Genomic DNA, 27,765 nt, shown 5'->3' with positions numbered 1-27,765 from the left:
AATTTCATTAACTATAAATCAGTTAACCAAAGAGTGACCTGATCCCTGCTGAGATTCCGAAACTTCTACTACAACTGTATAAGCAACCATAGGCAAGCTGCCCGCTGACTGTAGCAGTCCAGAGAGAACATTAACAGCATTTGACCATGGCAGTAAGGTATACCAGCCACCATTCTGCAGAGCCCAATGGGGGCGTCAGTACCGGACATCTCTCCAAGCGCCAGGAGGAAGCTTTGTAATACTCCAAGGGCACAAAGTTACCCCAAGAACACATGTCCTTCTCTTTCTCAACACTCCCCCCAGAACTCCCCTTCCAGTCTCATTTGGCCGGAAAACGGCACTTGGCAGACAATCATTCACTTGTAAGGGGAATGGAATTACCATTGTGGTAGACTGGGAATTAGTGTCAGCTACCCATGCCCCTTTCCATGTGACTTTGCACTGTTTTCCCTACGGGCTGAGTGCACTTCCTCGAGGAATGACTGCGGGGTTAGCCATGTGACTTACTCTGGCCAACATAATGTGAGTGTGACATATCACATGCACGCAGAAGCTTTAAATGCCCTTTGACTTCCTCACCCCAACACCCCCAACCTCTTGCTTTAAATTTTTCCTTTCTGGGGGCGCCTGGGTGGCGCAGTCGGTTAAGCGTCCGACTTCAGCCAGGTCACGATCTCGCGGTCCGTGAGTTCGAGCCCCGCGTCAGGCTCTGGGCTGATGGCTCGGAGCCTGGAGCCTGTTTCCCATTCTGTGTCTCCCTCTCTCTCTGCCCCTCCCCCGTTCATGCTCTGTCTCTCTCTGTCCCAAAAATAAATAAAAAACGTTGAAAAAAAAATTAAAAAAAAAAAATAAATTTTTCCTTTCTGCCATGAAACAGCTGCTCCTTCAGCCTTGGGCCTGAAACGAGAAGACACTTAAAACTGAACTGAGCCCCGCAAAGCTGCAGCCAACCTTTTGCCCTTACATAAGTTGAGCAAGAAATAAATGTTTGTTTTTCTAACCCATCATGCCTTTAGGGTTGTTTGCTGCCACAGCAAAAGTGAACAATATACCACAGAGGGCTAGCATCCCATGGGACACAGATTATTAAGATACATGGTTTAACTGAACAAATCTGGGCTCTTCTGATGAGGCAGAGGGGTCCAGGGCAGTAAGAAAAAGCTGTTGTGTAGTCAACAGAGGGTCTTTACCACGGCGCAGTTACAGAGGAGTTTCTGGGCTTTCGCTATTCACAGTAAACTTTTTGTACACCACTCGCTTCTTAATAATATATATAGGTGACATTTGCTATCAGGAAAATATGAGAAGTCTTGAAAAAGAGAACTTGGAAACTTAAGAGACCTAGCATGGTTTGAAATCTGTGTTCTGCCATTTAAAACCACACAAAAAGCCCTCCCCCAAAACTCTCCACCAAACACTTAACAGGTAAATGAATGAGCTATGGGACAGAGGAAGAATAACTCACATTTCAAGTCAGAAGAGAAAGATGGCTGCAGACACAGAAAGGTTCATAAATAAGGGCAAGTTGTTAAGAACGTTAAAGTCTGGTGACTTCTTTATTTTTTTCCTAGCAATCCAATATGACCTAATGTGCTGTGAGAATACGATGAGAATAGCAAAGCCAGAAAGACAGTTTAAAGGAGAGAACAGCAAGTGTCTGAAACAGATACAGGAGGGCAGGGAAGCAGCAAGTAAAGGGAATGGGGAGGGTCAAACTGGTACCTACATGAGAGCAGCTGAATGATGTTCTGGGGGTGCTGCATTTGTAGCCCAGGAAAGGAAACAAAGAAGGGCTAATTTAGGCTGACGGTTTGTGCAGCGAGGGCAGTTTAGGATACTGGCAAGGTATGAAGTTTAAAGATTTTGAAAGGAGGACTTCTCCAGTGATGGTAAGGTTTAGATGGAAACGCACCAGTGAAATATGGCACAGGAGATTCAAATTGTTCCCTTTGGTATCGCTTCTTGGTAAAATGTTAAATCCTTGAGGGTACAAACATGCTTTAATTTTGACTCAGCTATTTGGAACAGAGCAGCCAAGGAGCTGGTGGTGAGTGGGCGTCCACGTGGATGCTGACGTCATCCAGTTTGAATGTTTGTAGTTGAGAGTTTTAAGGATGGGAAGGGAGTTCTAGAACCAGATGCTGTGGGCTTCAAAGAGGGAGTCATTTAGGAAGTGATAAAAATAGCCTCAAGTCATCCTGTGGAAAAAGGGTGATGACAACTAAGTTTTTGTATTCCAAGATATTGGGACCTGTGTGGGAGGAGGGCAGGGAGCAACCCACTGGGAAACATGAGCTGCTTTAATTGGAGGGGGGACTGTAAGGAAAGTAATGTTCTTATGGGGAAACCAGATAAAGAAAGTGAAACACTGGATAAGTAAGTAACTTGATCAAATTCACCGGGTTACCGGCCAAGGGCAGGATAAGAACTCAGGACACCTGATGAGGTGTCTATAGTCTGGCCCTTTCTCAGTGCTAGAACTTACCAAGCAACTGTTTGATCTGTTATTGTTTCAATCACAGTATAGAGAGCAAAAACAATCCAGTACATCATCCATCGGACCTGGAAATAATAAAAATACTTATGAAATAACAGATGAAAATTATTTGCAACTCTGAATAATTACATATATGTTTCCACATCTATAGTTGGACCAAGTGCGGAAGTTGATGGTTTAATTCTCAATAGGTTTATGTCTGAATTCCTCGTACCACAACATCAACAATCTTGGGATACAAGACAAGAATCAAAGAATAACAAATGTAGGAATCTGAATGAAAGAATCAGCACAATAGGATAGATTTTTCTTAACTGGAGGAAAATTCTTTGAAAGATCTTACTCTTATCAACGTGCTTCTTTATGGATGACGATTAGCCATTTACTTGTTATATAAATAACAGCATAATAAGATATGACCACATTTAATCTTCACTTGTCTTTTAAATTTTACATTCCTTAATTCTCAATATATAGAAACTGTTCAGAAACCAAAGAACGATCCTAGGTTTATTACATCCATAATGTTAGTCACCCAGTTTGAAAATCAGGTACTGTATTCTCTCTCTCTTTTTTAATGCTTAACCATTTATTTTTTAAAGGTTTATTTATTTATTTTAAGAGAGTGAGAAACAGACTGTGAGCAGGGGAAGGGCAGAGAGAGAGAGGGAGTGCAGAGCCCGACGCGGGGCTCAAACCCACGAACCGTGAGATTTTGACCTGAGCCAAAATCAAGAGTTGGATGCTTAATCAACTGAGCCACCCAGGCACCCCAAGTTAGTGTATTCTTTCCCCCCATATGTAAGCCTGTAACTTCTCACATATCATTTTCCATCTTCTACCAACACCACAATGGCAGCTGCAATAGGCTGAACGTTTGAGTCCTCCTCCCCCTCAAATCCATATGTTGAAATCCTAACCCCAAATGTGTATTAGGAGGTGGCGCCTTCAGGAGCTGATGAGGTCGTGTTGGTGGAGCTCTCATAAATGGAGTTACTGTTCTTCTAATAGGGCCTCCAAAGAGATCTCTTATGCCTTCCACCATGTGGGAACACAGTGAGAAAATGGCCACCTATGAACCAAGAAGTGGGTCTCACCAGAAATCAGACCTGCCTTGATCGTGGACTTCCTAACCTCCAGAACAGTGAGAAATATATTTCTGTTGTTTATAAACCACCTAGTCTATGGTATTTTTGTTACAGAAATCTGGATGGACTGAGATAGTAGTTCAAGACATTTTTACCTCTTTCCTGGAATAGAGCATCCTAACTGGTCCCTGAGACTCCAGTGTCTCTTTATACCAATCCTTTTCATTGAATGCTACCAGATTAATTTTCTTGAATTCATTTCCCCGACTATACTTTTCGACCTACTTGAGTACACAAACTCTCTTATCGCTCAAGTAGGTTGGATTGTTATTAAGGATTAAAATCTCTGCTCTCCTGCTCAATATTATAATAATAGCTAATATGTAAAACCATGCCAACTATGGCCTTGGGACTACACTAACTATATCACATATATTAAGTAATTTACTCTCCACAGCAATATTACAAGGTAGGAAGCATAATTATTTCCACTATAGATAAGGAAACAGTGACAGAGAGAGGTGAAATGACTTGCTCAAGGTCATTTAGCCGGAATTTGAATCCAGGCTCTCTGACCCTGGATTTGGTGCTATTAATCAATTATACTATGTAGAGAAAGAATTTGTGAGGATTGGCTAAATGTGAAATCCAAGAATAACCACTGCTTCCCTTGTTCTCTTCTAAATGAGAGGACAAAAAAATTTAGGTCTCTATAAATAGCTAGAAAATTGACCTACTATTTAGTTTTAATATAGAAGCTTGTTTGGGTATTCCATAGACAATAGAAATGAATTACAATTCAAGTGGCTTTTATGGTTTTCTATTTACATGGACAAATCAATTAAAAATAGCCACGAATAACTTTTGAAGCAATGTATTATGAAATAGAAATCATACCAATTTACTCTAATGTATAGACTCCTGAAAGCTTAAAAAAATTGCCCAAAGCAAATAATAGGGCATCTTATCTATATCTGAAAAACAAAGCAATGGATTTACAATTATCATCTCAAATTAAAAAACAAAACAAAACAGCCCAAATGTACTCTTTAGTTGTTCACTTTTCATGGGTTCTCTAAAATCTTTCACTGCCACCAATTCCAAGCTTTTGTCCAAATATGGGGATTTTCATCCTATGTATACTTTCTCCTGCCCCTCCCTTTTTTAAGTTAAGTGATACTCTGACAAGCTCTGATTCACCTGCCCCTCCAGAGCCAAACACTAACTCAGCACTTTGACCTCTCAACTGTATTGAGGGTTAGCTTGTACGCTGATTGACTGACTATATGCCTCTCCCCAAAAAGAAAAGAAAGAAAAGGCTGCAAACAGAAGAATGAGGTTTTATACAGCTAGAAGGAATCTAAGGAGTTTTAATTTTTTAAAACTATACAACTCTTTAACTGAAAAAAAACCGAGCCAATTACAAAAGAAATGGCTCCTGAGGGGCCCCACCGGTCCACCCACGGTGCGACTCTGGAGGAGACTCGAGCGCTGCATGGGCCAGAGTTTGAGACAATACGGTAAACTCCTCTTACTTTCCTGAGGGGCCTAAATAATTAAGCCGCATCAGGCGGGTGAGCTAAGAAATGGCAGGAGTAGGAACAAGTCTATCAAGGGGGCGGCTTCTCAGGGCGCGGCGGCCTTCGGACCAGATCTTTTCGGTCCCCCGTCCCCCTCCTTGTACTCACCACGGGATTTCAGGGTAAACTGTTCCCTTCTTGCCCGGGAAAGAGGAGGCTTAAATTGACTCTCTTCTAGAAAGCTTAGGAAACTTTCAGCAAGGTAAAATTATTTAAGTCGGTGCTTGTTACTTTTCGTAATTTCACTATTTCCCGCCGCTGTTACCGTTGTGAGTTTCCAAATGGATAACAACTCCCCAAGTAGTCATAATTTACTGGTTAATAGAGGAGAAGAGAGAGGAAAAGGGGACTGCACGGAGAGTGACTGGTGATACCTCCAAATGACTAGTTCTCTAATGAATGAGAACCGCTAAACGTCCCAGATTTCAAGCGCACACTCGCTTCAGTCAAGTGCTTACTCAGTTTCCAAAGGAAGTTATTAAATTAATTTTAAATCCACAAAATAAAAGTGCTTTAAAGAATGTAATGTTTATCTCTTTAAAAACCCCACTTTATATTTAGTAATGTCAAAAATAAAAAAAGGAGAAAAAGAAGGTCATGCCTTTTAAAAATAGATTTTTTTTTTCTTTTAGAGAGAGTGTGAGCAGGGGAAAGGGGCAGAGGGAGAGAGAGAGAATCTTAAACAGGCTTCATGCTCAGCACAGAGCCTGATAGGGGACTTGATTTCACGACTCTGGAATCATGACCTGAGCTGAAATCAGGAGTTGGAGACTCAACTGACTGAGCCACCCAGGAGTCCCTAGCCATGTCTTTTTAGTTAAAACACAACAAAGTATCCAGTCAAGAGGGTATTCCTGGACATTTTCCTGGATTAACAACAATTTTATATAAGCAAAACCCCATGGTATATTAATTTGTCATTAATGAACAAATTCTTTGATAATCTGCTCTTAAACTTAAGGTTATTTTTTGGTTGTCCTTACCAGAAATATGGATCTTAAATTATAATAGCAGGCAATAATTAAATGAATGTAATAAGTGTGTATTATTCGTGCGAGCAACCAGAAAGAAAGTTAACCTTGAAAAGACATTGCTTATTTTTCTATTAATGGATTTGGTTGGGACTTTATACCAAATGATTACTCAGCACAGCTTTTATTAAAATTACACCTCAAGGCCATGAAGCTTACTGTTTAAGGTTTTGCTCCAAGGAAATAGCAAGGAAGAAGTCAAGGTCAAAAAAAACAAACAAACAAACAAACAAAAAAAAAAACAAGTCACAAAACTATAAAAGTATAATTAAGCATGTGAAGAATAAAGATAAAATATTCTTTAGATCAACAGAAAACATCAATAACAAAATGCAAAACTAAAACCAAAAATTGGCAGGAAAACGATCACACTGATAATCTTTTTTTTTTTTAGTTTATTTATTTTGTGTGTGTGAGAGAGAGAGAGAGATAGAGAGAACACAGGGGTGGGGCAGGAAGAGAAGGCGAGAGAGAGAATGCCAAGCAGGCTCCGCACTGCCAGCGCAGAGCCTGACACGGGGCTCGAATGCATGAACCATGAGATCATGACCTGAGCCAAAATCAAGAGTCAGATGTTTAACTGACTGAGCCCCCGAGAAGCCCCTCACACTGGTAATCTTATGAATGTATATAACCAAATATAGTCACTATTAAAATGTTATGCAAATGTAAGTTAGTAACTTAACTGTTAAGTTAATAAGTCACACACCTTTTAAGTTCCTGGGGAAAAAAAGTTATTGGCATCATCTTTATTTGGTAAAAATTTATGTTCTTGGGAAAAGTGGGAACAAATAGTACAGTATCTTTCTAGTTCAGAAACAATTGGTAAAATCAGCAAACCATTGTCTAAATATCTCCATGAGGATGAGTAATAAGAAAGCTGTATACCCAACTTTTTCTTAAAAGTCTCTTTGGTCCCAGAGAACTGAATTATCCAACAAGGTGAAGATTATACCTATAAGCACTAAGATGGATATACACACACCATACTTTTGATAAATCTTTCATATCAAACATAGTTTAGACAATTCTTAAGGACTCAGGTGGCATCATTACCTATAACACTGATACAACTGTAGTAAACCCTACTTTATGTTATGAGAATAGAAACATGAGTATGATAGTTCCTGTCCTCACAGATTTAGCATTTTACTAGGGAAAAGAAAAACAAACAAGTAAAAAACTGTGATTAAAAACAATGTTCTGGGGTGCCTGGGTGGCTCAGTTGGTTAAGTCAGTTAAGCTCTGCCTCGCTTTGGCTCAGGTCATGATGTCACGGGTCGTGAGATTGAGCCCTGAGTTGGTCTCTGTGCTGATGGCTTGGAGCCTGCTTGGGATTTGCTCTCTCCCTCTCTCTCTGCCCCTCCCCCACTCATTCTCTCTCCCTCTCTCTCTCTCTCTCTCTGTCTCTCACTCAAAATGGACAAATAAACTTAAAAAAAAAATTCTGCTGTTTTTACTACATTAGATGCCCTAGCTTCCAGTATGAGTCAAGAGTGTAAGAATCTGAGGAAATCTTACTAAAGGGACTATTTATAAAGTTGTGGGCAAGGTTCAGGAAACCCAATGAAAGGATACTGAAGCACCCTGGAGTTAGCAACAGTAGGAACTGGAATCACCCCTGGATGTGAAGGAGGGAGGGCAGGGGAAAGCTTCCTGGAATCCAGAGAGGGCAACTGTAGGGGAGAGTGGTAGCCTCAGGTAGACAGTCACAGCCAACCCCTGGTGGCAGGGAGGAAGGGAGGATGCTGGGAGAACAGTACTCTGACCTCATGCTCATCCTGCCTTCTGATCTTCTGCAGAAGCCTTTCAGGGGCCAAACTAAACGGAAGCCAGATATGATACAGTCTGTATGGATCAGCCTCCTGGGCCATAAGCAAGGTGTAGAAACGTGGAATGTGGAGAGGAAAGTCCACTGGCGGGGCGAATGGAAGGTGCCAGCACTGCTTAGCCTGTCATCTCTTTGATCCACCCAGAATAGATTTCTCTCTGCTTCCACAGATACCTCCCCACCCAGATGACCATCATCTCCTGTCTGCATTATTCTGATAGCAACCTAACTGATCACTCTGCCTTTTTGGGGTCTATTCTGCATACAGCAGAGTCTCTCCTTAAAACAGAAAGAAGGGGCGCCTGGGTAGCTCAGTTGGTTAAGCATCTGGCTCTTGATTTCAGCTCAGGTCATGATCTCATGGTTCATGAGTTCCAGCCCTGGGTCAGGCTCTGTGCTGACAGTGCAGAACCTACTTGGGCTTCTCTTTCTCTCTCTCCACCCCTCCCCGTGTTCCCTCTCTCAAAATAAATAAGTAAACTAAAAAAAAAACAAAAACAAAACCAAAATCATGTCATTCCTTTGCTCAGGCCCCTCTTACGGCTCCCATCAGAATTCTCACCCTAGTCTAGAAAACCGTGTGGATCTGGCACCAGCTACATCTCCGGCCTCATCTGCTATTCCTTCCTGCCCTGTTCTGCTCCAGTCATATTGGCCCTTTTACTGTCCCTTGTATGTGCAGATATGCTCCTTGTATGTGCAGATATGCTCAGGGCCTTATTACATGTTTTGTTGTTTTTTTGTTTTGTTTTGTTTGGCCTGAAATGCTCTCCTTCCAGTTATCCACATGGATTGCTTTCTCACTTGCTTCAGATCTCTGCTCAAATATTTACCTGTGAGGTCTTTTAAAATATCCATGTCCTCTTAGCCCCCTTATATCCTGACTCCGTTTTGTCTTTAGAACATTCCACAGATCACTGACACACCTAACAGATAGATGTTTACTTTCTGCCTTTCCCTACTAGAATGTAAACTCCAGGAGGACAAAGACCTTTATTTTGTTCACTGCTGAATTCCCTGTGCCTGGCACAGATTGAGCTCAGGAGTACATGTTGACGAGTTGTTGAATGAACGTGGGCTGCACACAGCTCAGGGTGCTCCTTTTCTGTAAGGATTGCAAAAGGCTGGACACTAGACAGGAGGTGCAGACAGGGCAGGTAACATAAACTAGTCTTTTAAGAGATCTGGTTTAAAAAGGAAAAAGAGGGGCAATAAAAAAAAAAAAAACACACAGCATGAAGCAAAAGAAAGCATGTTTACACTCTCAATGATTGAAAACTTTACCAGCAAGATAAGATTCTCTTCAGAGAAAGCAGGAATATTTAGTGGAACAAGATCCCACAGGAGATAGAAAAGAATTACACTGGGAAGGAGAGTGAGCTTGAGACAGAGGTAGAGATGTGTCCTCCACTGGGATGGAAGGAAAGAGTGGCTTGTCGGGGAGAGGACCACAGCCAGGGCCCCGTATCTAGGGGGCAGGTCACCAACCTTTCAGGCTGGTGTGAGTGGCAAGGAGGGTGGATCTGGGGACAATGGTAAAGGTTTAGACAAGCTGTTGATCTGGATGGGAAAGGGAGCAGCCTAGGGTAGAGATGCTGCAGATCACGTGACGGAGGATGCCCTCAGCTGCTCTGGAGGTTAGATCTAGGAGGCCGCCAGCGGTCTAGGTCTAGGACAGTGCAACAAGAGGGAGACGAAGGTGACAGCTTGCTGTCAAGCAGAAATGTGACTGGAAGCGGCCCTTTGCAGAGAGGTGGGGCCAATTCTTTCCAACCGAATGTGAGCCGAGGCTTTTGAGAAGTGGGGGTATCTCCCCCCTAGGTTCTTCCCCTTTCCTGTGGGCTGGAAGGGCAGAGAGCAGAGCAACCTTGGAGGCTGTGTGTTGAAGACAGGCAGAGCCCCCTCCCCCCAGTTCTTGAACGACAGCACAAGATTTGTTGCCAAAATGAACACCTAAGGTGGACTGTTATGTGAGAGAGAAATAAACTTCTATACTCCTTCAGCTGTTGCATTTTTGTTACACATTACAATTATAGCAGCTGAGACCACCCTAACATGAAAGGCTGAACTCTAATCTCTGTGGAGACTGAGAAAGCAGGGCCAGAGTAGCATGAGGTTTGCATCGGTCACAGCGCCGTCGGCTGCCATGCGCGACATGGTTAATGCCCTGTGGTGGTGATGGGTGATACCTCCACAGTGCCCTGAAAACAGAGAAGAGGACTGCCATGCTAAGAAATTCTGGTTGAGACACCTTCAGGGGACTCTCAGAAGGATCTGGAGGATAGGAAGGTTTGATGTTCTCATGCAGCAGATTGGAGCAGGGCCAGAGAAATACTACTTGAAATTATTTTTGTGATCCCTTGCCAAATGTGGCTCTGTCTGTGTGAATTTGGTCATTATCACCTGCACTGTCAGTACGGATGGCTTCAGCGGCAATCCCTTTCTACTTCCAGTAGACCTACTGGACCTTCTGTCAGACACAGAAGCTTGTTAGAGATCTGTGCAAAGATTGAAGTGGATATATTCTGAGTGGGAGGCCAAGATATCCAAAGAATGAAGCACATAAACGTCAGTGGGAATACTACATGAGAAAGGTTGTTCGATGGTGTTTTTGCAAACTTTGTTTTGTTTCTCGAGAATATACCTGATGCCTACTATGGTACCTGGAACAAAAAAGATGCTCAAAAATATTTAGTATGAGAATTAGTAAACTGGGCTAACTATACGCAAGACTGTAACTTCCATTTTTCCTAACTATTTGGTAATCAACTTCTTTTGAGAGCGGTCACAATGAAATGGCAGTCATATTTAAATCTTGGAACCCTTTATGCACTATATTTTTCATGACTAGAGAAATGTGAATATTTTAATTGAAAATACAATATTTATAAGTAAAAGATTCCTCAAATAGAATCTTAAAATCATTTAAGTATCAAAATGAATTTATATTCCAAGAAAATATACTCTTATAATTAGGCAAGTTCTTTTGGAGATTACGGAATCATCTGTGATGTAAAACCATAGTATCTAAAATTACATTCTGGTTTATATAGTGGATGGATCAGATTATCTTTTTTAACAAGCCAGCACTTGCTTTATTATTACTCAAAATCCATAAGGCTTATACAAAGCTTTAGCATTTCAGAAACCCAGACAGTCACGTGATGGCGTTCTTCGCTTTACTCTCTCAAAGGCATTAGAGGATATTTTAAGCCTGAGTGAACACTGTAAAATGAATATACCCATAGGCTAAATTTACTATCAAAAGACCATGCTCCATTTAATAGGTATGCATTTATCTACCCTTGATGCCAAAAGAAAAGTAGGCCTCATTTCATAATCTTTTAACATTTTTAAAGGAAACCAGTTTTTATGATTTACATTCTTAGACAATGAAATTGATTTAAATGCCCAAATAAAGCAAACAAAAAGTCAACAGCAACTGTAAAACAATCCTCATCATTTCCATCACAGAAACTGAGAGTGATGGACAGGCTCCAAATATATAGTGGGACATCATGTTCTGGGGGAAGGGATCTTGCCTTAGATTTATGAGTCAAGGCAATAGCAGTAAATGGCATATTAATTAAAAAATATTTTTCTTAAAAAATTTTTTTAATGTTTATTTTTGAGAGAGAGAGGGCACAAATGGGGGAGAGGCAAAGAGAGAGAGGGAGGCACAGAATCCAGAAGCAGACTCCAGGCTCTAAACTGTCAACACAGAGCCTGAGCTGGGGCCCGAACTCACAAACCACGAGATCATGTCCTGAGCCAAAGTTGGACACCCGACCGACTGAGCCACCTAGGTGCCCCCAAAATATTTTTCTTAAATTGTATCTTTGTATAAATTATTCTTTGTATGCTAGGACCCGTGTGATATTATAACAACAACGATGTTAACAGTAATGTATGTTAAATGATACAACTACTAAATTACACTAGCATGATAGAAAGAAAAATTATGTGATATATTAATGAGAAATATTACTCAGGGCCTTTTATAAACAAAGCCCTCTGACATGAAATAGGCATAAACTCTGATGTCAAGGTGTTCCTGCTGCCAAGAAGCTTTCATGGGAGGGATTAGTAAAAGAAGATAAGGAATAGTTGATTACCAGCATAATGTTTGATCTACCATATAGCTACTACTATTTCATGTTATATTATATACTATATATTGGCTTTGTGTGAATGAAATTTCTTCAGTTCTAAAGGAGAGCCTTCCCTAACTCCACCCCCTCTAAAGGTCATATACAATCTTTGTGCACCATACTTTTTCTTTGTAGCATATCTGAGCAACGGTTTGTATAACATCTGCCCCTGTCTTCTGACTGTAACAACCAACAGGGACAGAAACCATCCTGTTCCTCATCATGTTCCCAGTACCCATGGTGAAGCAAGTACAGAGGAAGACTTTTACTTAAAAGTTTCTTAATTCTAAGGTCTGAATTGATGCAAGACTCAAACAAGTAACTCTGGACTGCAAATAGCAGTTTCTAACATCTAAAATAGTCTATTTTGTCAAAGTTGTTCTCAAAGTTATCAGAGATTAAACAATTTTCCAACATTTCTTAACTTCAGATTCTTTGAGTCATAAAGCAATTAATGCTGGTCTTTATGAAAAAATGAAAAATTATATATGCCTAATGATTTCAATTATAACCACACTAAGTAAATCCAGATCATCAAATGCTAAAATATGCTTCCCTGGGGGGGAAAAAAAAATCTTTGCTGAGTCTGAAAAGAAATAAACACTGCTGAATTTCAGACCACCCAAAGAGAACTTTATTTTCTGACCATTATTATTCACTCAAGTCAATTCACCCAAAACATTCATTCTATACCACATTTCAGAGACAACAGAGACCTTCCAATATAGAATTCTTTAGAAACAGTGTAGAGTTGAAAAGATTTCTCCCCTTTCATTAACATTATGCAATAATTTGGTTATTTCATAATGATTTTCCCTCATTAAAAACAAAAAGGAACAAAATGTGAGAAATCAATAGAAAAACTCCCTCTTTTATCCAACCCAGATGGCTCAGTTATGGGATTTTTCCCACAGCTGTGCCAAGTTAGAAGCATGCTTGAAAATAAACTAGTTGAAGTTCAATCCCAAGTGCATAGAGACCATGGCTGAAAAGAGTTCTTTTTAAAAAGATGGGGCATGTGCTCTGGGTGAATACATTAGGCTAGAATTGATTTGAGCTTCCTCAACTCTGAGGTACTTCTTCCCTCCCTGCCCCATTTAAGACTATCTTAACTTTGTACAGCTTGTCCAAACTCAGATGTTTGGGGGTTATACTTTCAGATGCTGAGGTTGCTGCAACATAGTTTACCTGCAGATTCCAGGCATCACTGCCAAAGAGCTCACAGATTATTCTTCAAGTATGAAGGACTGTAACTAGAAAGGGAAAGCTCTGTCAACGACACTGCTTTGGTCCTCCCCAGTGAGTTTTAAAAAAATTTAATATTTATTTATTTTTGAGACAGAGAGGGGGAGAGAGAGACAGAGACAGACAGACAGACAGACAGACAGACAATGAGTGGGACAGGGGCAGAGAGAGAGGGAGACACAGAATCCGAAGCAGGCTGTAGGCTCTGAGCTGACAGCACAGGGCCTGACACGGGGCTCAAACTCATGAACCATGAGATCATGACCTGAGCTGAAGTTGGACGCTTAATCGGCTGAGCCACCCAGGAGCCCCGCTCCCCAGTGATTTTGAATCACAGAAGCCCGGTGTATCTCATCCCTGACCTCAGCAGTTTGAGGAACATGAAAGAAAGCAAAAGTGCAAAAATGTTTAAAAACTAACTGATAATTAATTTAAAAGGAGTGTTGGAAAGAAGACATAAAAAGCAGGATCTGCTTATGGGAACTGTTCCTGGGAGCAGACTTTAGGAAGAAATGACCTCTCGGTCCAAAATAACTCTCCATCCACACTGGCTGAGAATTCAGAATTTGCTTTGTTATGCTATTGAAAGTATTATTGATTTATTTGGAATAATAAATATTTTTGAGAAAGACATTTCCCTTCTACCAGAACCACACAGAATTTCTCAGGATTTTAGCATGGGAAAGAGCATATCCAGATAGGAGTGACATGTGCTCATTTTAACACTAAATTGTCACTCTACCTTCTTCTTTCCCTTAGTGTTCCCAAAGTCTTGGCCCATCATGTTTCCTACTTGAGGTATTCCCAAGGTATTCCATTTCTTAGGCACCTCGGTACCCCCATTCCATCTACCTTCACACAGACAATTCCATTGTACTATTTCTATGAGTGAACCAACCGAGCTACTAAATGGTATGCTCCTTTGTCCAGGTGACAGACAGGTTGATGACTGAGCTAGAAAATGAAGATTTTCATTCTTTAGGTAAGATATGCTCTTTTTTATACAACATGTAGCTTTATAGTCTAGGCTCTACAGCATATTTTATTTATTTTTAAAGTTTATTTTTTGAGAGAGAGAGAGCGTGAGCAGGGGAGGGTCAGACAGAGAGGGAGAGAGAGGGTCCCAAGCAGGCTCCACGCTGTCAGCACAGAGCTGGATGTGGGGCTTGAACTCACAAACTGTGAGATCATGCCCTGAGCTGAAATCAAGAGTCAGACACTCAACCAACTGAGCCACTCAGGTGCCCCACTGACAGTATACTTTAAATGTACAATAATCATTCAAAGAGTGAGAACCAGCCTTTATACCACATGGGATAACACAGTGTTCTTGAGAAACAAAGACTGGTAGGAAAAAAAAACCAGGAAGAATAAATCTGTCACGACTGAAAATGAACCTACGATATCAAATTACTTTCCTTCAAAAACATGTGCAATCAACCTCACCTAGAGAACCGAAGTTCACATTTGGATGAATGTAGAGACAAGTGACAGGTCACAGGATACTTGGGGTAAGAAAGGGCTGGCTCAGTGCCAGAATGCAAGACAGCATGAAGGACCTAGGTAAACACAGTGGGAGGAATGAAGAGGCTGGAGTAAGGTACAGAAATTTCACTGATGTAGAAAATTTTGTTTATGGTCAGCCCTACAACACGGAAACTAGGAGAAAGTCTAATTCAATATCCTTACCCCGATAATTGTATTGTATGGTTAATTTTGTTAAAATATTATTTTTCTATAGTATGTTCCAAGTTGTTAATCAATCCATGTACATACAGATGTTTCTAAAACAAACTATTTGCTATTTAGTGTCCATATGCATATATAAACTTATAGTAAAAAAGTACAACGTGGTAACTATTCACTTTTCACAATAAGATACCTCTTAATTATTTTCACCTTGGTTGTAGATAAAAATTCCTTGGGAATTAAAAAAAAAATTATTTAGATTCTAGGCCTCATCATTACCATGCCCAGAGAGAGGGCAGACAGTAATTTAAAAGACAAGAGGGTTTTGGGGTGCCTGGATGGTTCAGTTGGTTGAGCGGCCGACTCTTGATTTCGGCTCGGGTCAAGATCCCAGGGTTGTGGGACTGACCCCTGCATCAGGCTCCGTGCTGAGTGTGGAGCCTGCTTCAGATTCTCTCTCTCTGCCTGCTTAAGATTCTGTCTCTCTTTCTCTCTCTCTCCCTGTTCCCTCACCCCCTGACAGCCCCTCTCTCCTGCTTGTACTCTCTAAAAAAAAACACTTTAAATTAAAAAAAAATAAAATAAAAGACAAAAGTGTTTTTGATATGTAATCAGAGATGAGAATGTGCCCAAAGTCTTGCTATTTGAACTGTGGTATATACACAAGTCGTATTGGCATCACCTGGAAGCCTGATAGAAATGCAGAATTTTAAGCCCAGGGCAGACCTATTCGATCAGAATCTGTGTTCCAACAAGATCCCAGGGGGATTCCTATGTGCCTTAAAGTTGGAGAAGAGCTGTAGCAGGAGAATTCTCTGACAATATCACCTAGGGGAAGGTGGGTGTCATTCATGAAGAGAATGTAAGAAGAGTCTTGGGTTTGGAGAAAAGATGATGAACTCAGTTTTGTGTGATAATTTATTCAATGTGGACAGTTAAAATGTACTCCTATTTTCATAACACTGTTTAGGTACACCATCATTTAAAGAAAAAGCTCAAAAAATGAAGAAGCTGAACCTTTAGCCCACCTCTCAGAGGCACTGTTTATAACTTAGAGTAAATTCTCCTGGCAGAGCAGCCTACAGGCTCTTCTACACTGAAGAGGTTCCGTGAGGAATGTCCCTGTTGTCTACCCATCACCAGAACCCAGAGTTATTTGGACACTGACCACTTGGTGCAGACTCCTCCCTCTCCCAAGAAGGAAGTGCCCTTAGATTCTCTTTCTTAGGGTAAATCTAAATCTGCCTCCTACAGGGAAGAGGTAAGAATGTTGACTTAGTAGGCTGAAATTACATTCAAACATCATATCAATGGTAGAAACTTCTCTTGGTGGCTCCAATAATTGATTTTGACAATCATCGTAAGAAAAGATATACCATACTAAAACAGAAGTGTTAAAACTTCATTTAAAAGATGCCTTTTGACAACAACAGATGTTGGCAAGGATACGGAGACAGAGGATCTCTTTTGCATTGTTGGTGGGAATGCAAGCTGGTGCAGCCACTCTGGAAAACAGTATGGAGGTTCCTCAAAAAACCAACAATAGAACTACCTACGACCCAGCAATTGCACTACTAGGCATTTATCCAAGGGATACAGGTGTGCTGTTTCGCAGGGACACATGCACCCCCATGTTTATAGCAGCACTATCAACAATAGCCAAAGTATGGAAAGAGCCCAAATGTCTATTGATGGATGAATGGATAAAGAAGATGTGGTATATATATATAATGGAGTATTACTCAGCAATCAAAAAGAATGAAATCTTGCCATTTGCAACTACATGGATGGAACTGGAGGGTATTATGCTAAGTGAAATTAGTCAGTCAGAGAAAGACAACTATCATATGACTTCACTCATATGAGGACTTTAAGAGGCAAAACAGATGAACATAAGTGAAGGGAAACAAAAATAATATAAAAACAGGGAGGGGGACAAAACAGAAGACACTCATAACTATGGAGAACAAAGTGAGGGTTGCTGGAGAGGTTGTGGGAGGGGGCATGGGCTAAATGGGTAAGGGGCACTAAGGAATCTCCTCCTGAAATCATTGTTGCACTATATGCTAACTAATTTGGAGGTAAATTTTAAAAAATAAAAAATAAAGTTAAAAAAAAAGATGCCTTTTGAGGGGTACTTGGGTGGCTCAGTTGGTTAAGTGTCTGACTCTTGGTTTTGGCTCAGGTCATGATCTCACATTTCATGATCTCATGGTTCACGGGTTCGAGCACTGAGTTGGGCTCTGTGCTAATGGCGCAGAGCCTGCCTGGGATTCACTCTCTCTGCCCCTTCCCTGCTCTCTCTTTCCAGAAATAAATAAACTTAAAAAAAGCTAAAAGAAAAATAAGATGTGCCTCTTGGAAACCTTTCAAAGTTAATGTAATATTTTAAAATAAGACTATTCAACTCCACCGATTTTTGTGACTTTTTCTGTCCGGCAGAAAAAGACAAATACCATAGGATTTCACACATATGTGGAATTTAAGAAACAAAACAAATGAGCATAGGGAAAAAAGGAGAGAGGCAAACCAAGAAACAGATTCTTAACTATAGAGAAGAAACTGATAGCTATCAGAGGGGAGGTGGGTGGGGGATGGGTGATTCAGGAGGGCACTTGTGATGAGCACCGGATGATGTATGGAAGTGCTGAATCACTGGGTCATATACCTGCAGCTAATAGCACACTGTGTATTAACTGGAATTTTAATAAAAACATTAAAAAAAGATGTCTATTGGAAACCTTTGTAAGTTAATACAATATTTTAAAGTAAAATTACTCAAGTCAGTCTATTTTTGTGACTTTTCAAGACCTTTTGAAGTTTGCTTTCCCATGTTACCTACCGAGTTTGGATCTGTGGTTTAAAAAAAAGAAAAGGAATCACTCTATATTCATTCTGATAGCCAAAAGATAGGCAAAATTTCATATATTTGAACTTTAAAAAAATTTGTTTATTTTTGAGAGAGGGGGAGAGAGAGAGAGAAAGAGAGAGAGAGAGACAGAGCATGAGCAGGGGAGGGGTTAGAGAGAGAGGGAGACACAGAATCTGAAGCAGGCTCCAGGCTCTGAGCGGTCAGCACAGAGCCTGACACAGGGCTCGAACCCATAAACCATGAGATCATGACCTGAGACAAAGTCAGATGCTTAACTAACTGAACCACTGAGGTGTCCCAAAATTTCATATATTTGTATAATTAGATATACTTTAAATTTTTTGTAGTCTTTCAAAAGAACTTCATGTTTTTACAATTCTATTATATTTCTGAAGTAACATTTCTCATGAGCTTTTAAAATTACATGAGGTTTGGGGAAAGATTTAATTTTTCTAACTTAGCTAAAATCTTAGGGAACAGTTCTAGCTTTTATATTTTTAGGAGGACCTTTCACAGTGTGGTGGTGATCTGGCTGACAATCTCATTATTACACCTGTGGTTGGGAAAGCACTGTATTTCTAAAATTATGTTATGGAAAGACGAGGTCCATATCTAAACATATCAGAGGTAGATCCTGGTGCTGTGTAAAAGGGAAAATGTCTCTGGAAAAATATTGTCAACTTTAGCTGAAAAGGCAAAAGCTTAGGTATATTTTAGCAGAGAAGATTCTATTTTCTAAAAATAAAAAATTTTTAATAAAAATATAAAATTTAATAAAATTTTTAAACATTTTTTTGGTTTGTTTTAGAGACAGAGAGTGAGTGAACGTGCATATGTGAGCAGGGGAGGGGCAGAGAGAGAGGAAGAGAATCTCAGGCAGGTTCCACACCCAGCACAGAGCCCAATGTGGGGCTTGATCTCATGACCATGAGAAATCAAGAGTTGGATGCTTACCCAACTGAGCCACCCAGGTGCCCCAATAAAAAATTTTAAATGAGAATTTTAGGTAGTTTATTATCTTTAAATTTTAATTTAGCATTGCTTGCTTATATCTTTTCTGATTTCTCATTGTGTCAATCCCTCTACTATTCTTCTCCCTACTTTAACTATTTCAAGTGTTTACCTTATTAGACTTACTTAAGGGAACAACTCTTCCTTTAATTCCCTCAATTTTGTTTTTTATTTGTATTTCTGCTTTTTTATTGCTTTGTTTGTTCTACTTCCTTTACAGATTATTTTATTTTGGTATTTTTTCTTGCTTTGCGAGTGTAGTGTTTCATTTTCTTCCTTTTTAAAATATAGGCTCTTTCCTTTTTTAAAAATGTTTATTTTTAAAAGAGAAAGAGTGTGGGCAGGGGAGGGGCAGAGAGAGTGCAGGGTTGGGGGGAAAGGGGGGACAGAAGATCTGAAATGGGATGTGAGCCCCATGTGGGGCTTGAACTCATGAACCATGAGATCATGACCCGAGGCGAAGTTGGACGCTTAACTAACTGAGCCACCCAGGCGCCCCTAAAATACAGGCTTTCAAAGTGATTCAGAATATAAATTGTAATATGAATTACTGTCATTTTTATTTTTGAATTCATCTAGTACCGCACTTCTGATTTTCCCTTGTACTCAGTTGTTATTTCTTCTTTTTGTAACTTACTGGAGGTTTCTTCACAGCAGAGAGGTTATGGGGTGTGAGTAGATAAGGGGGGGGGGGGAAGCAGAACACTGGCAGCCTCTGAACACGTTCTCCCCACACTGAGGGTGGTGGCAGTCCTTTCTGGCTGCTGTAGCTTTTCGGATTTTAAGCTGTTCCATCACGGGATTAGGGTGGAGGTGGCTAGGCCTCCCTCCAATTTACTACTTAACAACATTTCCTTTAATGGAAACAACGGTTTCTGTCCCTGTTTTTAAAAAGTCTATTTCCATTGGCACTACAGTTGGTAAAATTCTTCCTAGACATTAGCAAAAGCCCAAGTTAGCCTCTTAGGTTTGAATGTTACTGTGTGGTTTTTTTTTTTTTTTTTTTTTTCCCCTTTGTGCATGTTTTCCAAAGCATTTGCACGGGAAGTTAGTAAAGGATAAGACTGCTGCAGTCGGCCGGCTGCATCTTAGCATGAAAACTGTGGGGATGCTTCTGAATTACTTCATAAAAGGTCAAGGGGTGCTCTAATTCACATTCTAAAATTTTATTTTATTTTATTTTAAAAGTTTATTTATTTATTTAGTGAGAGAGAGAGAGAGAGACAGAGAGAACAACAATCGGGGGAAGGGCAGAAAGAGCGGGAGACACAGAATCCGAAGCAGGCTCCAGGCTCTGAGCTGTCAGCACAGAGCCAGACACGGGGCTCACTCACTAACCATGAGATCATGACCTGAGCTGAAGTTGGAGCTTAACCAACTGAGCCACACAGGTGCCCCTCACATTCTAAAATTTCAGAAAAAAACCGTGCTAGGTGTTCATTAAACACCCTCCCCAAGTAAATAACCTTATTTAAATTTAACACTTGTTTCCTAAAGTGGATCCACTGTAATGGTCATGAGATGATCATGAAGAAATCATTTCTAGAAAACATAAGGAAGATATAAGTCACTTAATTATAACAGCATCAATTACTTCAGCAGTGAAGTTACATACTGATATGTATTATACATACAATATGTAAACTTGGCACATCAAGAATTAGGTTTATAAAACAATATTCGTCACCCGCTTTACTTTAAGTAAAAGTAAGTAGGTTTAGTTCATTAAAGGATAATAAACTGTCCCAAGTGACTTTATTCAACTGTCCTAAGTGAAAATTGTGATTTTTATGTATCAATACTTGATTTACAAACCATATAACTCAAGACATGATACACATGGATTCCCTGTATGTCAGTTAAAATTAAACTTCAAAATTGTTGTCAAAGATCTAAAACAAATGGTATCTATTACTACTTTAAATCTGTCTTCTATGTGAGCACATTTTAAAAACCAACAATAATGGTTTATTTCATGATAAGTTATATTTGATATCACAGTATATTTCAACCAGAAGTGTTCCACTCACACAGTCAATTTGGGAATCTGGGTAAAGATTGATAAACTGCACATAAACATTTAATTGCATCCTTACCACAAATCTCACTAAAACAACAGTAAACGTGATTTTTTTAAAAAAGACAAGTCCAGAAAAACGAAGAAAAGAAGACAACAATCCGAATTTTGGGGAGGTAGGAAGGAAGTGGAAGAGGAGCACCTGAGTTAGGAGGCCTGAGAAAATTGGATATTAAGCTGACAGTGGGAAAGTTGAGAAGCAATCCAACTTTACACCGCAGAGCTCCCCAAAGGCTCAAGAACTGGTGACACAATCCTTGGTCACGAGGGCAAAAGCCAGGAAGTATGGCTGTTAAGTCTGCCTGAGGAGCAGGTAGGCTCCCAGATGCCCTCCCCTTTTCGCGGTCAGGCGATGCCCCTCCTTCCTCCCACAGGAACCTTGCGGCTGATTCTCTGGGAAGAGTCAAAGGGCCTCTGGATTTGCAAATCTCTGGCACAGTTGAGAGTAGGCATTAAGTTCTAGTTTATAAATTAAATATTGAGAGCCCCCAACCCTTAGTCTCTCACCGGAACGCTAGAAACCAAGTAGCTTTCAGAATGGAAGAATCTTGTCTGAAGACTCTGACATGAGAGAAAATATCTAAACATACAGACACTGATCATTTTCCCAGGAAACAGTTGTAATGGTTTGAACTGTGTCTCCCTCAGAAAGATATGTTGAAGTCTCTTACGGACTGACCCGTGATTCCCCCAAATTGATATGTTGAAGCCATAACCCCCAAGGTGACTGTATTTGGAAACAGGGCCTTTATGGAGGAAACTAAGATTAAATGAGGTCATAAAGGGGCCCTAATTTGATAGAACTGGTGTCCTTATAAGAAAGAACTCACCAGAGCTTTCTTAACACAGGCATCCAGAAAAGGCCACGTGAGGACACAGAGAGAAGATGGCTGTCTACAAGCCAGGAAGAGCCTTTACCCCAAATCAACCCTGATGGCCCCCTAATCTTGGACTTTCAGCCTCCACAACTGTGAGAAAATAAATTTGTGTTGTTTAAGCTACTCACTGTGTGGTATTTTGTGATGGCAGCCTGAGCTAATACAAAGTTCTTACCCCCAGTACCTCAAAATGTGACATCATTTGGAAATAGGGCCAATGCAGATGTAATTGGTTAAGATGAAGTCATGCTGGGGTATAGTGGGCCCTGAATCTAATATGCTTGGCTCCTTGTAAGAAGGAGAGAAGAGACTGATACACAGACACAAGAGGAGAACGCCATGTGACGACAGAGACAGAGACCAAAGTGCTGCACCTGGAAGGTAAGGAATGCCAAGGACTTCTGGCAACCACCAGAAGCTGCAAACAGGCAAAAAAGGATTCTCCTCAGGGTGCCTGGGGGGCTCAGTCAGTTAAACATCCAACTCTTGGTTTCGGCCTAGGTCATGATCTCGCAGTTAGTTTGTGAGTTCAAGACCTGTGTTGGGCTCTGTGCTGACAGAGAGCCTGCATGGGATTCGCTCTCTGCCTCTCTCTCTATCCCTTCCCCCTCCCAAAATAAATTATTTAAATAAACTTAAAAGAAAAGAAATGAAAAGAAAAGAAAAGAAAAAAGAAAAGAAAAGGATTTTCCTCAACAGGTTTCAGAAGGAATTGGCCCTGTCCACATCTTGATTACGCACTTCTAACCTCTAGAACTGTGAGACAATATATTTCTGTTTTTTTAAGCCACTTGGTTTGTGGTACAACCGGGAACACTGGGAACAAATACAGCTGCCTTGTCAGATCACCCTACAGTAAAGATGACATTCAGCAAGCCTCTTCGTGGGTGCAGGCCTTGTAACCAGCTTTTGATTATCATACTCAAATGTGAGTGGAGGACCAAATATTATCCAACATTTGGGAAAATCATGCATGAGAGACAGAGGCTCAAACAAACAAAAACCAGAAGTCAAAGGAGAGACTATGCAGAAAGAACATATCTAAAAAAACCCCCATTTTTCATATACATAGACAAAAAGAAAGCTATTTTAAACAACATAAGGATAGAACACTATAGGAAAAGGAACATTCAGAAAATAAAAAGAGCTCTTAGAAGTTAAACACACAGAGACAGAAATTAAAGATTAACTAAAGGGTTAGAAGATGACATTGAGAAACTCATAAAATAGAACAAAAAGTGACAGGAAAGAGAAGAAAAAAGATCAGATAATTAGATAATTGGTCCAAGTAGCTTTACAACTGAATAAATGGAATCCCAGACAGAACAAACAGTGAAAACAAAGCAGAGAAAATCGATAAAGAAATAAATTTTAACCAAATTTCCCCAGAGCTCAAGGACAAAGGATTTCCCAAGTTAAAAGGGGAGGATTTAGCAAAATCTACCACAATCGATTCACACCAAGGCACATAATCATGAAATTTTAAACCTAAATTTTCCACACATGGAAAAGATCCCACAAGCCGGTGAGAATCAGAATGGCTTCAGACTCTCCACAGCAACACTACAGGCTAAAAGGCAATGGAGAAATGTCTTCAAAATTCTGAAGGAAAATTATTTCCAATCTGGCATCTCAAAAAATTTGTCTTTCACACAGTCTTCTCCGGAAGGATGTACTTCATTAAAATGAGGAAGTAAACTTAAAAAGGAGGAAAACAGGAGATTAAGAAATCTGAGGATCTAAAACAAGAGCTAGTCTGGAATATCCATTGGATGATAATACACTGAGAAGAAATCCACACAACTGCGGCAGAGTTCAGGTGTAAATGTGCAATAATAGAGAATCCCACATAAGTGAAAAACCAACCAACCAAACAACAAACCAGAAAACAAGACAATGAATAACAAGCAGGGAAAACAAACCACTGTGCAGGAAAAAAAATGGTAATGATAGGATACCACAGAGACCAAATGCAAATAGTGTTTCTATCATGAAAAATCCTATACAACAGATACTATTCTATGTCAGGTACTGATTTGAATGCTTTATGTTCATTAACTCATGTAATTCTCACCACCACCTGAGGAGCTAAGTACTATAACAGTTCTCATGTTACAGATGAGGAAACTGAGGCACAGAAAAGTCAGATAACTTGTACAATGACATAGCTAGTAACAGATAGGACTGGGATGTTAACCCTGGCAGCCTGGTTCTAGGTGCTGTGTTCTTTATTTGTTTAGTCTATTGCTTCTTTCTTTCTAACTTAGCCTACGTAATGCAAATACTGAATACTGATCCAATACAAATTACACTGTAATGACCCTGGGAGGCTATAATGGACAGGGAAATATGCATGTGTATAGTTATATGTGATAACTACTATTAATCATCCTTAATGATAGCAAGAAGTCAACTGATAATGCCCATCTGAAAAATTAAGAAATGGTAATATAAGCATGTCATTTAGATATGGAAATGAATACTAAAGGATTCAGCTAGAAGAGCTGAAAGTAGTTGCCTCTAGAGAGAAATGGGGATGGGGAAGGTGGGGAATTGTTCTTTTCATAATAAGCCTTAGAAACTATTTGATTTTTAAAATTTAAATAATTACAGCTTTGATAAAAACAAAAGCTAAATTAAAAGTAGATCAAAGTGGAAAATAAACAAATAAACATGTGGTCTAACAAGACTAATTTTCAAAAATTCCATCTCAATCAGTGGGTTAACCTTTACACTTCCCAAATTAAAACCCTTGAATCAAATGAGTATTTTTAATCCAAAATATGAAAAGATGGCTGGGGAACACTTCTTGACAATAAAAAAAAAAAGTACTTTATTGCATTTTTTCCCTTCTATATCCACTCTAAAACTAGTAAATAACTTCAGATTTTACCAATTGACAAGAACTATAAAGCTAGTATGTGGTATATTTGTTCATTTTCATATCACCCAAGTATTTAGGAAAAATTAGGTCACTTTCAAAACCAAGTCAATAGGGTTTTAGAGGGCTAGCTCCTTTTTTTTTTTTTTTAATGAGTTTATTTATTTATCTTGAGAGAGAAAATGGATGTGTGAGTGGGGGAGGAGCAGAGAGAGAGGAAGAGAGAGAGAATCCCAAGTAGGCTCTGCAATGTCAGTGCAGAGCCTGATGCGGGGCTCGAACCCTGAACCATGAGATCATGACCTGTGTTGAAGTCAGACTCTTAGCTGACTGAGCCTTCCAGGCATCCGTAGAGGGCTATTTCTAAGCCTTTAAAAGAGTAATCTCCCAGAATTTTCCCTGTTCTTTGTTCTTGCTCACAGTAAATCTCTGTGATCAGACCAAATGTCTGATTTTGATTTTTAAGTGCTGTTAGCCAATCTTTTCATTGCCACGTTCTCCAACATTCTTAGAATAAGAACACGGTTTCCTAGAAAAGCTACAGCAATTACACACGACTTGGAAATAAACACTCTATTTTCAAGTCACGAGATGGTATAAGCCTAAAAAAATTTGCAAAACCATACTAATTCTTCAGTAAGTTTACATTTCAATTACTGCAAGGCTGAAAGACTTTAAGTAGGCCATATCAGCCACACTATACAGGAAATTATATCCTAGGAAAGCTCTGTTTTAAAAATAGGCAAAGGAAGAAAGGAAGGTTGCCAAAATACACAGCACTTTCCATTTGTTTTGATTTGAGCACAGCATCTGTTTTATCAGGTGCAATCTACTGTTTGTAGGCTTAAGGGGAATGGTAGTAGTTAGGGTGGAAAGAAGTAAATTAATCTAAAATGTTTGCTTTCTGAAAACAATTTTGAAGTAGATATCAGTGGAATTTAGGTAACAACGAAATACCACAAAGACACTGAGCTTTGGGTTAAGTCAGACTGGACTGTGTACTCCTTAACCCAGCAGAATCAAAGCTGAGAACCTAGACTAATCCCCTTAAGAAATGTACATGTTCTTCAACTCTTCTTCCTTTTCTTAATCATTCATTCACTCATTCATTTAAAAAATATTGAGTACCTATTATATATACCATGTACTGTTCTAGGTAGGGAAATGTATCAGTTAACAAAACAACCAAACTCCATTAACAAAACAACCAAACTCTATGGAGCTGTTTCTGGTGGGGAGGACAAATACACATACAAATAATATAATATCAGATAATATAAAAGGCTATTAAAATATAATAGGGAAATATGAAGGTTAACTTTACTAAGAAATTACCATATGCAAAACAAAATCAATTAGGATGGGATCACTATATAGGAAAACTTTCTGAGAACAGAGTTCTAATAAAACTGTTATAATCAAAGTTTAAAGTAAGGCTAGGTGAGACTCAGCATGATAATAATATTCAAACATTTTGTCAAAAGTAAATTTAGGTTTGGGCACCTGGGTGGCTCAGTGGGTTAAGTTTCCAACTCATGATTTTGGCTCAGGTCATGATCTCGAGGTTTGTGACACTGAGCTCTGCGATGGGCCCAGCACAGAGCGTGGAACCTGCTTGGGATTCTCCCCCTCCGTCTGTCTTGTCCTCACTTGTGCAGGCACGTGCATGCACCCTCTCAAATTAATAAACTGAAAACAAAACAAAACAAAAAACCCAAAAAACAACTAAATTTAGGTTGGAAATAGTTACCTGCCAACCCTTTCAAAACCTAATTTCATCTTTAGCCGTTCTGATCATAGTTGATTTCAATATGTAAGAGTCCTGCCCTAAGTACTGGTTAAACAGCCTCATTGCCCTTCTTTGAAAATATCCTTATTTTTGTGGCTCCTGGAGGTCTACTTTGGAAGCACATCCACTGGCTGGTTGTGAAAACTGTTTTACAACCTAGAATCCTCACCTACTTTTGGTAGAAGAGACAGAATGAAATATTTGTAACAACATATCCAATCTGGTATGATTCCTGCCTTAATGTTCCATGTTACCCTGGGTAAGTCAATTTATTTCTCCGAGACTGTAACATCAAAACATTCTCCCTGACTTTATTTATTTATTTATTTATTTATTTATTTATTTATTTATTTATTTATTTATTTATTTATTTTTGAAGTGAGGACCAGTGAGATATTATGGTATGCAGAAAAATGTCTCCCTACCCCAAAGATGTCCATGTCCTACCTAATTCCTAAAACCTGTGAGTATGTTACATGGTAAAGGAGTAATCAGGCTGCAGATGGAATTCAGGTTGCTAATCAGCTGACCCTAAGATGCGGAGAAGATCGTGGGTTACTCAGGTAACCATAAGCATTCCTGTAAGTGGAATTGGGAGGCAGAAGAGAGAACTAGAGGGATGGAAATGTGTGAAGTTTCAGCTCAACGTTTCTGGCTTTGAAGCTGAGGAATAGAACCATTAGCCAAGGATGCAGGCAGCCTGTAGAAGCTAGAAAAGGTAAGGTAAAAGATTTTCCCTTAGAGACTCCAGAAAGAGTACAGCCCTGTAAATCCATTTCAGATTTCTGTTCCCTAGGATGGTAAGAGAATAAATACATTTGGGTTGGTTTAAGCCAGTAAGTATTTGGCATTTTGTTATAGTAGCTATTGCAAACAATAATATATAAAAGTATTTTTGAAATTGGTAGGAAATCATATAAATGCAAATGTTTTAATATGATATCTCAGCTTGGTCTCTCTAGCAGCCTTGATGGCAGTCAACTTGGTCACCACGTCTTCCGAGTTGTAGCACATTTCCTTGTCAAAAGCAAATGCCCTGCCTTCTGTTTCAATGCCTTACCATTTTTGCTTTTAGCTTTTTCATTTGTGGAGAGTTGATTACCATGTAATTATCAAACCAATTGCCTTTCTACTTCCCTAGTTTT

General features: G+C 39.7%; 1 protein-coding gene across 6 annotated transcripts in view; it reads right to left on the bottom strand.

The window, feature by feature from the left end:
- REEP3 (receptor accessory protein 3) overlaps positions 1-27,765 on the bottom strand; it is a 93,722-nt gene that overhangs the window by 22,658 nt on the left and 43,299 nt on the right. For 5 of the 6 annotated variants that reach the window (XM_042909331.1, XM_042909333.1, XM_042909332.1 and 2 more), the window contains one exon: positions 2,486-2,562. In XM_042909331.1, the coding sequence (XP_042765265.1) occupies positions 2,486-2,562 (77 nt within the window). Of the gene's footprint in view, positions 1-2,485; positions 2,563-13,366; positions 13,432-27,765 lie in introns of all 6 variants that reach the window. The other variant, XM_042909335.1, reaches the window with a different exon arrangement.

Source organism: Panthera leo, chromosome D2 (assembly GCF_018350215.1).
Source record: "Panthera leo isolate Ple1 chromosome D2, P.leo_Ple1_pat1.1, whole genome shotgun sequence".
Taxonomy (NCBI): Eukaryota; Metazoa; Chordata; class Mammalia; order Carnivora; family Felidae; genus Panthera; species Panthera leo.
The sequence above is the reverse complement of the archived record's forward strand: the minus strand, read 5'-3'. Positions and strand labels throughout refer to the sequence as shown.